Source organism: Nicotiana tabacum, chromosome 17 (assembly GCF_000715075.1).
Source record: "Nicotiana tabacum cultivar K326 chromosome 17, ASM71507v2, whole genome shotgun sequence".
Lineage (NCBI taxonomy): Eukaryota > Viridiplantae > Streptophyta > Magnoliopsida > Solanales > Solanaceae > Nicotiana > Nicotiana tabacum.
In genome coordinates, this window is record NC_134096.1 from 121,751,128 (window position 1) to 121,765,547 (window position 14,420).

Genomic DNA, 14,420 nt, shown 5'->3' on the forward strand with positions numbered 1-14,420 from the left:
CTTTTCAAGATAAAGTTGGATAGATGTTTCCCTCTACTGTTCCTCTGTTCCTCCCATGCTGAAGATCTCTTTTTTTACCCCAAGCATTGATACAAAGATGGAGCTTCTTGCTAGCTACCAGAAATTCAAGAGCTTGAAATGGAGTCAATATGTTCATCACCAGCTCCTTGAAAGTCTCCATCCTTAGCTTATCAGCTTCTTCTACAACGTTCATTAAACACTTAGCATGTTTATCTAGGGCCTCCTCTGCTTCACCACATATTTCAGCGAAATTTCCCACTTCATTGGCGATAATGGCGATTGGGTGATCAGCTATCTCCTCCTGCAAGCTGGCGAGCTTATTTGACAACCGGTTTTCTTGGCTTATCGTCTTCATCTGTAACTCGTCGACTGATTTCAGTTGTATGGTCGAGAGCTCACTGAGGTCGCCATATCTCTTACCTTGGAGATAGTTAGATAGATGAGATTCGAGTTCTCTGCCACTAAGCGCGTAAACAAGCCGAATGAAACTGGACGGATGGCACCCAGAGATCCAGAGCATGGAGCTTTCTAAAGTGGTACACCAAGTGGGAGAAAGGTAGGCACTGACATCGTTACGTGCAAAATGTCTGCGGTTGTCAATGTAGTCTTGGAAGTGTTTGATGGATTTTGAAATGAGTTGTTTTAGGTGGCAGTCGCTGTTAGCGCTAGTGCGAGAGGTGCTGGAGGATGAGGAGGAGGAGGAGGAATGGTTGAGGGCATGGAGGAGTTCCAAGAGGTCTTGCTCTTGGAGCTTCATCCATTCTTTAAAACAGAGGTGTTGAGCTTCTTGATCACTTACATTGAGGGAAGTCATCTTACTTTTTGCATGTCAATGAACACTGGGTATTTGTAAAGTTTAATGAAATTTGGAACTATTCACATCCAATCCTGTTATCCTAACAAGGACCGCGTTTTGTTCTTCTTTGTCTTTTTCTTTTTTCCGATTTTGAAACTTTATATTTTTGTTCAAATTGAAATGTTAACAAACGGAGTTATTCCTGCAAAAATTGCATTAATGTGTATAGAAGTTTAAACTGTTAGAAATGTGATGTGTTTTTTTTTTTAAGGTTTGCAACAAGCTTTTACGTATGGGTCTTTTTTATTTTTTGGCACGCAAAAATAATTTTGTAAATTGGTGGTCGTAAAGTTTGAACTTAGGACTTCTACCTATTCATTCTTCCGTTAAGAGTCATTAAATGAGATCTTGGCCCTTAAATATGAGGGAGGATGTGGTGTTACGAGTGGAGATATACTTTTTATCTTTTATATTTATTTTCTAATCCTAACGTGGAAATGTCCAAAGGTATTAATTACTGCCCTTCATTTTTAAGAAAAATCCTATTGTCTTTAGCAGAACTCGAATTTCACACCAAAATGGCGGCACTTGGGAGATATTACTCTCGCTCTCGGCCCGATGGCTTGAAATTTGTAAACATATGTAGCATAAAGTTGAACATTTCTTGGTTTTTACTGAGAACGAATAAATAATATTGCACAGCCCCCGCTGATCACCTGATTCTGATGTTATAGATATTTTGATTAATGCTGCCATTTCAGAATTGACCAAGGTTAAGCAGTTCAACCATTTCTAACTTCTGGTAATACACATCCAATACAAATTACTACTCGTCGCGTTTTAAGTGATATACTTTTTTTTTAGTTAATGCAAAAAAGAATAACTTAATTTTCTTTTTGCAAACTATCTAATCTTAACTCTTTATTTTACCATATGACTTATTAATATACCTGATCTAAATATTCATACCTTTATAAGCAGAGAGAAAATGAAAAGAAATGTGGAGATCACAACTCATTTAAGAAGATAATTTTGGTATTTCATATACATGTCAAAAAAAAAAAATTAATTTGCACAATTCTGTCTTGGTTTGAAAAATATGTCATCTTGAGTCATAAATGTCTGTTAGGATCGGGAACCTGGGTAGTGCAAAATTTAGTCAAACAACGGTATAATGATAATAACAAAGACAATGGAAGTTGATAATAATGGCAATTAAAGAATATAAAAAAGACACAAATTAAACGTGGTTCGGTCAAGGTGACCTACGTCCACAAGCGGAGAGGAGCAATTTCACTATACCAACAAGAGTACAAAAGAGAGTATAAAATTAGAGTAAGTACTCTAATTAATCCCAAATACCCCAAGAGAATAACCTCACAAGATCACTCCAAAGAAAGGGTTCACACAAGTGTTTCCCAACGCTCACTCTCTTACAAAATACTCTATAATGAAATAAAGGCGGAGAAAGAAAGACAAGAGTCAAAAGCTCTTGAATTGGTGTGTTTTCAAATGAAGAGAAACTCTTCTATTTATAGCAAAAAATCTTTGGCCTAATAATTGATATTATGTCATGGCAAATGTCATGATCCACAAATTTGTTATAACGGATATTATGTCATGGCAAATGTCATGAACCACAAATTTGTTATAATGGATATTATGTCATGGCAAATGTCATGAAAATTTGGCCCTATTACAAATCTCCACCATGGCCTAATTTCGGCTTATATATAGTAAATTTGCTCCACCTTCTCCGTAAAAACCCCAATGGGCAAAATCATTGTTCATAAATGCCAATCAAGTTCAGGCAAAACTAGTTGATCTTCTGAACAGAGACTTTTCTTTCAGCAATGGTTTCTTGGATGAAATGATACTTTATATCAATGTGCTTCGTCCTCTCATGATACATTTGATCTTTAGTCAAGTGAATGACACTTTGACTATCACAGAAAATGGTAATACCACTTTGGTGTAAACTGAGTTCCGCAACTAGACCCTTCAACCATAAAACTTCTTTCATCGCCTCGGTCACTGCCACGGTAGTAGATAAAGCTACTACATGTTGTAATGTAGCTTTCCAACTAATAGCGCAACCACCGATGCAAAAATACATAACCTGTTAGTGATCTTCTTTTGGCAGGATCACCTGCATAATCTGAGTCTACAAAACCAACCAAAGTGTTAGTATTTCTCCCAAACTCCAAACATGTATTTGAAGTACCTCGCAAGTATCTGAGAATCTATTTAACAGCATGCCAATGTGCTTTACCAAGGCAAGCCATATTCCGGCTTGCCACACTCACTGCTTGTGAAATGTCTGGACGTGTACAAACCATTGCATACATAATACTGCTGACTGCACTGGAATAAGAAACTTGTGCCATGTACCTCTCTTCTTCCTCTGACTGCGGGGACTGAACATCTGATAACTTAAAATGAGCAGCAAGAGGGGTACTAACTGGTTTAGCATCTTTCATGCCAAACCTCTCCAAGACTTTCTCCAAGTACTTCTTCTGGGTCAGAAATAGCCTGTTGGCTTTTCGATCTCTTTTGATCTCTATGCCAAGGATTTTCTTAGCTGCTCCCAAATCTTTCATCTCGAATTCACTTTTCAGCTGACTTTTCAAATTGTGAATTTCTGTTAAATCCTTAGCAGCAATGAGCATGTCATCAACATATAATAATAGGTACACAAATGAACCATCATTTAACTTCCGGAAGTAAACACAACTATCATACATGCTCCTCGAATAACCATGACCCAACATAAAGGAATCAAACCTTTTATACCATTGTCTTGGAGACTGCTTTAATACGTACAAGGATTTCTTCAACAAGCAAACATGATCTTCTTTTCCTTCAATTTCAAATCCTTCGGGTTGATGCGTGTATATTTGTTCCTCAAGTTCGCCATGTAAGAAAGTTGTCTTAACATCAAGTTGTTCTAATTCCAAATCATATATGGCAACGAAGGCAAGCAAGACACGAATAGAGCTATGTTTAACAACAGGTGAGAAAATATCATTAAAATCAACTCCTTGTACCTGATTATAGCCCTTTGCAACTAATCGTGCCTTATACCTCGCATCTTCAACCTCTGGAATGCCATCCTTTTTCTTGAAGACCCATTTGCAACCAACAATTCTTTTTCCTGATGGCGGCTTCACAAGAGACCAAGTACCATTCTTGTGGAGAGACTTAATTTCTTCATTCATTGCAATCAGCCACTTGGCTGAGTCAGCACCAGAAATTGCTTCTGAATATTTTGATGGTTCTCCAATTTCTTCAGTTTCTTGTGCAACTGAAAAAGCAAATGCAACATAATCTCCAAACCTTAATAGTTGTTTACCTTCTCTTCTTGGTCTATGTTTGGCTATAGAATACTCCTCTTCTTCTGGTTCAACTTCAGGAGTCTCAACTTCAGGAATTTCAGCTTCTGTCTCAACTTCAGAAGTTTCAACTGTATTTTGCTCCAAAGTTGATGAGCTTGGCTCAGAAGGAATGCCAACCTCAATCTCTACCTGGTTCTGTGTACACTTTCCTTTATCTATATCACAAGAACTAGAAGACTCTTTTCTAGAATGTAACATAGAGGATTCATCAAAGGTTACATCTCTGCTAATTATAAATTTTGGTACCATGGGATCTGGATACCATAGTCGGTATCCTTTCACCCCAGATGCATACCCAAGGAAAATGCACTTTTAGCTCTTGGCTCTAATTTTCCATCATTTACATGCATGTATGCAGGGAAACCAAATATCTTTAAATCAGAATAATTAGCAGGAGTACCTGACCACACTTCCTCTAGAGTCTTAAAGTTCAAAGGTGCAGAAGGAGCTCGGTTGACAATATAACAAGCTGTAGAGATAACTTCTGCCCAAAAGGCGTTTGTCAACCCAGCATTTGAAATCATGCAACGAGCCCTTTCCAAAAGAGTTCTATTCATCCTTTCTGCCACACCATTTTGCTGAGGTGTCATTCTCACAGTATGATGTCGAGCAATTCCTTCATTCTTGCAAAATTCATTGAATTTATCATTACAAAATTCCAAGCCATTATCTGTTCTAAGCCGCTTAACATGTTTTCCTGTTTGTTTCTCAATCAAATTTTCCATTGTTTGAAATTTAAGAAAATATCACTTTTATTTTTCAGGAAATAAACCCAAACTTTCCTTGAATAATCATCAATGAAAGTTAACATATACCTGGTATCACCTTTTGATGGGGTACGTGAAGGACTCCAAAGATCTGAATGAATGTAATCCAAAGTACCTTTTGTTCTATGAATCGCTGGAGATTTGAAGCTAACTCTTTTCTGTTTTCCGAACACACAATGTTCACAGAACTTCATATTTCCGGTACTTTGGCCACATAAGAGACCTCTTTTGCTGAGGATGGAAAGACATTTTTCACTCATATGCCCCAATCGCATATGCCACAATTTGGTGATGTTAGAATCTGATTTATCTGATATTGAAACTGCAGCAGCACCTGTAACAGTAGATCCCAAAAGAGTTTACAACGTACCAGATCTGTGTGCTTTCATGATCACAAGAGCACCATGAGAAATTTTCAGAACTCCACCTTCACCTGTGTACTTGCACCCAAGAGATTCTAGAGTGCCCAAAGAGATGAGATTTTTCTTCAAGTCAGGAACATGTCTAACATCGGTGAGAGTTCTCACCACACCATCGTGCATTTTGATTCGGACTGTACCTTTTCCAATAACTTTGCAGGCAGCATTGTTGCCCATCAAGACAACTCCACCTCCAATAGATTCATATGTGGTAAATAAATCCCGACTGGGACACATATGATAAGAACAACCCGAATCTAAAATTCACTCATTGTTAGATTTGAAACTATTATTAGTTGCTAAAAAAATAGTTCCCTCAGTCTCATCAGCATCTATACTTGCTTCGGCAGTGTCAGTATTTTTGTGCTCATTTTTCTTTTCTGTATGCTTTTCTTTGTTTTTCAATTTAAAGCATTCAGAAATAATGTGACCTTTCTTATGACAATATTTGCACATGACATTTCTGTATCTGAATGTTACAACCCAAATTCGCATATCATAGATTACGCCGTAAGGTAGTCGACGTAAATCCAAGAAGAGATTATCTTTGAGATGATAATAAGTTAATCCTATTGGTCTTAAACGATACAAGGGTGTATAAGAGTGGTTAACAAGTATTTGAAGTTAAGCTAATCAAGGATGTTGTAACCCGTATTTTCGGATAACACTAGAGGTGATTAACTGTCCCAAGAGGTCTTGTTTTAATGTATTTGAATCATATAATATCCGCATCATAAGTCTTGAAGTCAAGCGAGTTATGAAATAAAAGTCGATAAAAGTTGTCGCAACTTAGGTTTATAATTTTACTTAAACTTTAGGTCAAATGTTACTGCATTTTACTCCCAATGTGCTTGGAATTATGGGGTGATCTACCTATCAAATTGAAGATCTATGAGTCTAGTTTCCAACGCATTAAACCGTTCGTCGATACGATCTCGGAATAGAGAGATATTCGCATTTTCGCGAGAGTGCGCCAAGCTGCTCTCTATGGGGCCCACAAAGGCGGTTTAAGACATTTGGACATATATAAGATAACTCAACCCCGTTTTAAGTCATTATTTTTCAGTATATTCAGACCTTATAACCCTAAAAACATTCTCTCAAGGTTCTCTCATGATCCAAGACCCAAACAAAGGGCAAACAACACAAATCAAATGTCGGGAATCCCGTGGCGCTAGTAAGTTTCTTGTTCTTCTTGTTGTTGCTGATTTTTGTGTTGTTCCAGCTCGTGTGGGAGGTTGTTTTAAGTGTTTTATGTCCTGTAAATACACCTTCAAGTTTTTAATATCAACCCTAGGTGATTTCAAGTCTTCTAAAGTAATTCTAGTGCCGAAAAACCCGAATTAATTGCTAGTTTCGCTTCCTTGTTCTTGTGGCAGAATTGAAGGGATATTTCGTAGAAAATTAAGGTCAAATTGGAGTTGTTCTTTCTGTTTAAAGGTAAGTAACCTCTTACTCTATATATATTTAAGATTATCCAAGTTGCAGCTAAGTCGTTGAAGCTAGAACTTGTGAAATATATATCGAAAAGCTTGGTAGTAATGTTGTTGGTTGGTGGACTGTTTTGGAGGCTCAATATGATTATTAATGATGTTGTTTGGGCTGTTTGGTGATTGTATTGACTTGTGGGAAGTCATATAAATAGGGGAGGTGCTGTCCGTTTCATCGTAAAATAGGTTGTGGTCGATACATAATAGTTACGACGCTTAAACGATAATGATAGTGTCATTTATCTTATTGTAGACTAAGGAGTCGTGATATTTGCATAGCTTGAGGTTGGGCAGTATATACAAGGTATGTGACGCTATCCCTTTCATTCTTTTGCACGACTCCAATTGTACATAATGTAATGAACGAGCTCCCAAAGATACTCTACTCTTAGAAGCTAGCAGTACTTACATTGCTGCCCTTCTTATGAAACGATTGATATTGATGTTACTTCTCTTATTCTTATATTATCAATGTTGTTGGTAGTTCCTGATTCTTACAAGATTCTTGATGAAGAGTTAATCCTAATAACGTGTACGAAGGATACCAACCTTATGTCACTCCGAAAGGTTCAAAATGTGATTCCAATGAGTCCAGCATGCATCATATATATGTATCTATTTTACTCTACCGAGCCGCGCTATAGTCGGCCGGGTACGGCACCTATTGTGCAACCACTGATCAGTTGGGTTTTACCGAGCTCCACGTGGCCGGGTACGATTCTACCGAGCCCTATGATGGCCGGGTACGTTTTACCGAGCCTATTATGGCCGGGTACAATATGATGATGATGATGCCCACAAAGGCATATGTTTTAAACGTTTATGTATATATATATGTATGTATCATGTATTTCATGTCAGTAGCCCTCAGAGGTACCCAGATGTCACAGGTTGTATATTCCCTATCACTGTTTACATTATTGTTCTTACTTATGCTATTCTGCCTTACATACTCAGTACTTTATTCGTACTGACGTCCTTTTTATTTGTGGACGCTGCATGTCGTGCTGCAGGTCCTGATAGACGGGTAGACGCAGCTCCCCCATCACAGTAGGCTATCCGGTTCAGCGTTATTGGCAAGATCCTTTCTCCGGACTTGCCGTGGTCTTGGTATGCATTTTTTTTATAGACCTTATGGGTATGTCGGGGCCCTGTTCCGGCAATGTTGTAGCACTTATGTTCTTTTAGAGGCTCATAGACAGGTGTCGACTTATGTATGGTTTAGAATGCCTTTTTGGCTGATTTTTGTTGTATAGTCTTTCATGGCATCATGATAGCTCGTACCTTATATATAGTTTCTTGACAGTCTTGTCGTCCCATGTTATGTATGTTCATGACATTATCTTTCATTGTTGGATGTTCATGATCCATGTCTACTATTTATATTGATCTTGTCGGCCCTTAAAGATAATAAGGAAGGTTAGATAAAATATACGTTGGTGCTCGGCAAGTATGGCCCAGGTGCTAGTCATGACCCTCCAGTTGGGTCGTGACAAACTTGGTATCAGAGCAAGTCTGTCCTAGGGGTTGTCTATGAGCCGTGTCTAGTAGAGTTTTGATTATGGATGTGTAGCGCGCCACATTTATAATCAGGAGGCTACGTGACATCTAGGGTTGTTACCTTCTTCCTGAATCTAGATCGTGCGTAGAGTTGAGTAGTAAGTGTTCATATCTAATATTCACCTTGTTTTCTTTTAGCGATGCCTTTGACTAGGAAGCAAGTGATTAGTAAACGGCTTGATACAGCTGTGGGAGAGGGTAACATTCAGGTGCCTCCAGCCAGAGCAGGCCAAAGTGAGGCTCAGAGTGAGATGCCATCTCATACCTCTCTGTCTCCTCCCGAGGATATTAGGAGGCACCCAGTACATCCAGTTCCTCCGTCTGGCACTACAGACCATGATATGCGCAGTGCGGTGCAATTGTTGACTAGCTTGGTAGCTGCTCAGGCTCAGAGGCAGAATACCGGTGCTGCTGATAAACCGGTTAGTGCGAGAGTTCGTGATTTTATTAATCTAGACCCTCCAGTGTTTACCGGATCAGACCCCAAGGAGGACCCGCAAACATTTATTGATCAGGTTCATTGTACATTGCGGGTTATGCATGCTAGTGATACGGAGGCAGTAGAGTTGGCTTCTTATCGGTTACAGGATTTAGCGATTTTATGGTATGATAGTTGGGAGAGATCTAGGGGTCTGAATGCTCCTCCAGCCGTGTGGAAGGAATTTTCTGAGGCCTTTCTTCGTCACTACTTGCCAGCTGAGATACGACGAGCTAGAGCTGATAAGTTCTTGAACCTTCGACAGGGTAATATGAATGTACGAGAGTATAGTATACAGTTTGATTCTTTAGCAAGGTATACTCCCCATATGGTGGCCGAGATGAGTGATAGGGTGCACCTGTTCGTGAACGGGTTGGGACCACATCTGATAAATGAGTGTACAACAGCCTCCTTGGTAGAGGGCATGGATATTTCCCGTATTCAGGCTTATGCCCAGACCCTTCAGGATCATAAGTTATATGCTAAGCTCTCTAAATGTGAATTCTTGCTGAACTCAGTAGCATTCCTTGGCCATGTGATATCTGATGAGGGTATTAGTGTCAACACTCAGAAGATCGATGCAGTGAAGAATTGGCCGAGACCTACAACACCGTCAGAAGTTCGCAGCTTCCTGGGGCTAACAGGATATTATAGGCGGTTTGTAGAAGAGTTTTCCTCTATATCAGCACCATTGACTAAGTTAACATAGAAAACTACCAAGTTCCAGTGGTCTGATGCTTGTGAACATAGTTTTCAGGAGCTAAAGAATCGATTGACATCCGCGCCAATGCTCACTCTCCCAGAAGGAACAGAAAGTTATGTGGTATATTGTGATGCCTCAGGTATAGGTTTGGGGTGCGTATTGATGCAACGTGGGAAGGTGATTGCTTATGCATCAAGACAATTAAAGAAGCATGAAAAGAATTACCCGACTCATGATTTGGAATTGGCTGCAGTAATATATGCTTTGAAGATATGATGACACTACATATACGGCGTCCATGTTGACATCTACACAGATCACAAGAGTTTACAATACATCTTCAAGCAGAAGGAGTTGAATTTGAGGCAGCGTAGGTGGCTTGAATTACTGAAAAACTACGACGTCGAGATATTGTACCATCTCGGTAAAGCCAATGTTATGGTAGACGCTCTCAGCCGTAAGTCAATGGGAATCTTAATACATATTGAGGCAGGTAGACAAGGGTTGACCAAAGAGCTTCACCAGCTGGCCAATATGAGAATCAGATTGTTGGACTCTGATGACAGAGGTGTTACTGTACAGAATACAGCAGAATCATCTTTGGTAGCCGAGGTAAAAGCACGGCAATATGAAGATCCTACCTTAGTAAGATTGAGAGAGGGAATTCAGCAGTGTAAGATTACAGCTTTCAAGATCGGAGGAGATGGGACACTGAGATACCAGGGCCGATTATGTGTACCTAGTGTGGCAGGGTTGCAAGAGAAGATTATGATTGAGATTCACCAGTCCCGATATTCTATCCATCCTGGCTCGACAAAGATGTATCATGACGTTAAGGAGCAATATTGGTGGGATAACATGAAGAAGTCTATTGCAGAATTTGTAGCCCAGTGTCCTAATTGTCAACAAGTAAAGATCGAGCATCAGAAACCTAGTGGATTGATTCAGAATATAGAGATTCCGACCTGGAAATGGGAGGTGATTAATATGGACTTCATTATTGGATTACCTCGCTCTTATCATAAGTTTGACTCCATCTGGGTGATAGTTGATCGACTTACAAAATCTGCCCATTTTCTACCAGTTAAGACAACTTACACGGCTGAAGATTATGCGAAGTTGTATATCAAGGAGATTGTTAGGCTTCATGGTGTGCCGGTATCTATTATATCAGACCGAGGAGCTCAATTTACGTCTAACTTTTGGAGGTCTTTTCAAAAAGGTTTAGGCATACAAGTAAATCTCAGCACTGCATTCCATCCGCAGACTGACGGACAGGCTGAACGTACCATCCAGACGCTTGAAGATATGCTATGAGCATGTGTTCTAGATTTCAAGGGGAATTGGGATGACCATCTGGCACTTATAGAATTTGCCTACAATAATAGCTACCATTTCAGTATTAAAATGGCCCCGTATGAGGCACTGTATGGGAGGAGATGTAGATCACCAGTTGGATGGTTCGAAGTCGGTGAGACAGAATTATATGGGCCAGATTTGATTCACCAAGCCATTGAGAAGGTGAAAGTGATACAAGAGCGACTGAGGATGGCACAAAGTAGGCAAAAGTCTTATTCCGACGTCCGACGTCGTGATCTGGAATTTGAGGTTGGTGATTGGGTTTTCCTGAAGATCTCGCCGATGAAGGGTGTTATGCGTTTTGGGAAGAAGGGTAAGTTGAGTCCACAGTATATTGGGCCGTACAAAATTCTTCGACGAATTGGACAGGTTGCTTACGAGTTAGAATTGCCATCTGAATTGGAATTTGTCCACCCGGTATTCCATGTATCTATGTTGAGGAAATGTATTGGAGACCCTTATCGGGTCGTCCCTATCAAAGAAGTACAAGTTACAAAGGATCTATCATATGATGAAGTGCCAGTGGCTATATTAGATCGACAAGTCCGCAAGCTGAGAACAAAGGATGTAGCTTCCGTGAAAGTATTATGGAGGAACAAGAATATAGAAGAAATGACATGGGAAGCAGAAGAGGAGATGAAGTCTAAATACCCTTACCTATTCCAGAGTGAAGATAACGAGGATGCCGGGGGAAAGAAGGACGCATTATAAGGTGAAACGGCTCTATGAGATAAGCAATAGCTTGTGAATACTCTTTTTTTAATACAAAATGGTGATATGCAGATAATGTACATATCCATAATGCTTTGTATAGTCTTGTATGGCCATAGGTTGGGTTTAACTGCTTGCAAGTTTGGCTAGTGTCCATTTTATAAGGGAAACTCAGCCGGAAATCTCCGTCGGAATCCACGATGAGTTAGACACCCCATAAACCCTTACATTCGAGGACGAATGTTCCTAAGGGGGAGAGGATGTTACAACCCAAATTCGCATATCATAGATCACGCCATAAGGTAGTCGACGTAAATCCAAGAAGAGATTATCTTTGAGATGATAATAAGTTAATCCTATTGGTCTTAAACGATACAAGGGTGTATAAGAGTGGTTAACAAGTATTTGAAGTTAAGCTAATCAAGGATGTTGTAACCCGTATTTTCGGATAACACTAGAGGTGATTAACTGTCCCAAGAGGTCTTGTTTTAATGTATTTGAATCATATAATATCCGCATCATAAGTCTTGAAGTCAAGCGAGTTATGAAATAAAAGTCGATAAAAGTTGTCGCAACTTAGGTTTATAATTTTACTTAAACTTTAGGTCAAATGTTACTGCATTTTACTCCCAATGTGCTTGGAATTATGGGGTGATCTACCTATCAAATTGAAGATCTATGAGTCTAGTTTCCAACGCATTAAACCGTTCATCGATACGATCTCGGAATAGAGAGATATTCGCGTTTTCGCGAGAGTGCGCCAAGCTGCTCTCTATGGGGCCCACAAAGGCGGTTTAAGACATTTGGACATATATAAGATAACTCAACCCCGTTTTAAGTCATTATTTTTCAGTATATTCAGACCTTATAACCCTAAAAACATTCTCTCAAGGTTCTCTCATGATCCAAGACCCAAACAAAGGGCAAACAACACAAATCAAATGTCGGGAATCCCGTGGCGCTAGTAAGTTTCTTGTTCTTCTTGTTGTTGCTGATTTTTGTGTTGTTCCAGCTCGTGTGGGAGGTTGTTTTAAGTGTTTTATGTCCTGTAAATACACCTTCAAGTTTTTAATATCAACCCTAGGTGATTTCAAGTCTTCTAAAGTAATTCTAGTGCCGAAAAACCCGAATTAATTGCTAGTTTCGCTTCCTTGTTCTTGTGGCAGAATTGAAGGGATATTTCGTAGAAAATTAAGGTCAAATTGGAGTTGTTCTTTCTGTTTAAAGGTAAGTAACCTCTTACTCTATATATATTTAAGATTATCCAAGTTGCAGCTAAGTCGTTGAAGCTAGAACTTGTGAAATATATATCGAAAAGCTTGGTAGTAATGTTGTTGGTTGGTGGATTGTTTTGGAGGCTCAATATGATTATTAATGATGTTGTTTGGGCTGTTTGGTGATTGTATTGACTTGTGGGAAGTCATATAAATAGGGGAGGTGCTGTCCGTTTCATCGTAAAATAGGTTGTGGTCGATACATAATAGTTACGACGCTTAAACGATAATGATAGTGTCATTTATCTTATTGTAGACTAAGGAGTCGTGATATTTGCATAGCTTGAGGTTGGGCAGTATATACAAGGTATGTGACGCTATCCCCTTCATTCTTTTGCACGACTCCAATTGTACATAATGTAATGAACGAGCTCCCAAAGATACTCTACTCTTAGAAGCTAGCAGTACTTACATTGCTGCCCTTCTTATGAAACGATTGATATTGATGTTACTTCTCTTATTCTTATATTATCAATGTTGTTGGTAGTTCCTGATTCTTACAAGATTCTTGATGAAGAGTTAATCCTAATAACGTGTACGAAGGATACCAACCTTATGTCACTCCGAAAGGTTCAAAATGTGATTCCAATGAGTCCAGCATGCATCATATATATGTATCTATTTTACTCTACCGAGCCGCGCTATAGTCGGCCGGGTACGGCACCTATTGTGCAACCACTGATCAGTTGGGTTTTACCGAGCTCCACGTGGCCGGGTACGATTCTACCGAGCCCTATGATGGCCGGGTACGTTTTACCGAGCCTATTATGGCCGGGTACGATATGATGATGATGATGCCCACAAAGGCATATGTTTTAAACGTTTATGTATATATATATATGTATGTATCATGTATTTCATGTCAGTAGCCCTCAGAGGTACCCAGATGTCACAGGTTGTATATTCCCTATCACTGTTTACATTATTGTTCTTACTTATGCTATTCTGCCTTACATACTCAGTACTTTATTCGTACTGACGTCCTTTTTATTTGTGGACGCTGCATGTCGTGCTGCAGGTCCTGATAGACGGGTAGACGCAGCTCCCCCATCACAGTAGGCTATCCGGTTCAGCGTTATTGGCAAGATCCTTTCTCCGGACTTGCCGTGGTCTTGGTATGCATTTTTTTTATAGACCTTATGGGTATGTCGGGGCCCTGTTCCGGCAATGTTGTAGCACTTATGTTCTTTTAGAGGCTCATAGACAGGTGTCGACTTATGTATGGTTTAGAATGCCTTTTTGGCTGATTTTTGTTGTATAGTCTTTCATGGCATCATGATAGCTCGTACCTTATATATAGTTTCTTGACAGTCTTGTCGTCCCATGTTATGTATGTTCATGACATTATCTTTCATTGTTGGATGTTCATGATCCATGTCTACTATTTATATTGATCTTGTCGGCCCTTAAAGATAATAAGGAAGGTTAGATAAAATATACGTTGGTG

The 14,420-nt window shown here is 39.5% G+C and overlaps 1 protein-coding gene across 1 annotated transcript; it reads right to left on the minus strand.

The window, feature by feature from the left end:
• Window positions 1–4: 4 nt before the first annotated feature.
• LOC107822379 (protein DOG1-like 1) lies at window positions 5–835 on the minus strand. Its single transcript, XM_016648911.2, has one exon. The coding sequence runs from the start codon at window positions 833–835 to the stop codon at window positions 5–7; it is 831 nt and encodes a 276-aa protein (XP_016504397.1).
• Window positions 836–14,420: the final 13,585 nt, after the last annotated feature.

What these genes read in the sequence shown, in the direction of transcription:
- LOC107822379 (XM_016648911.2), bottom strand. Translation starts at nt 835, where the DNA reads ATGACTTCCCTCAATGTAAGTGATCAAGAAGCTCAACACCTCTGTTTT.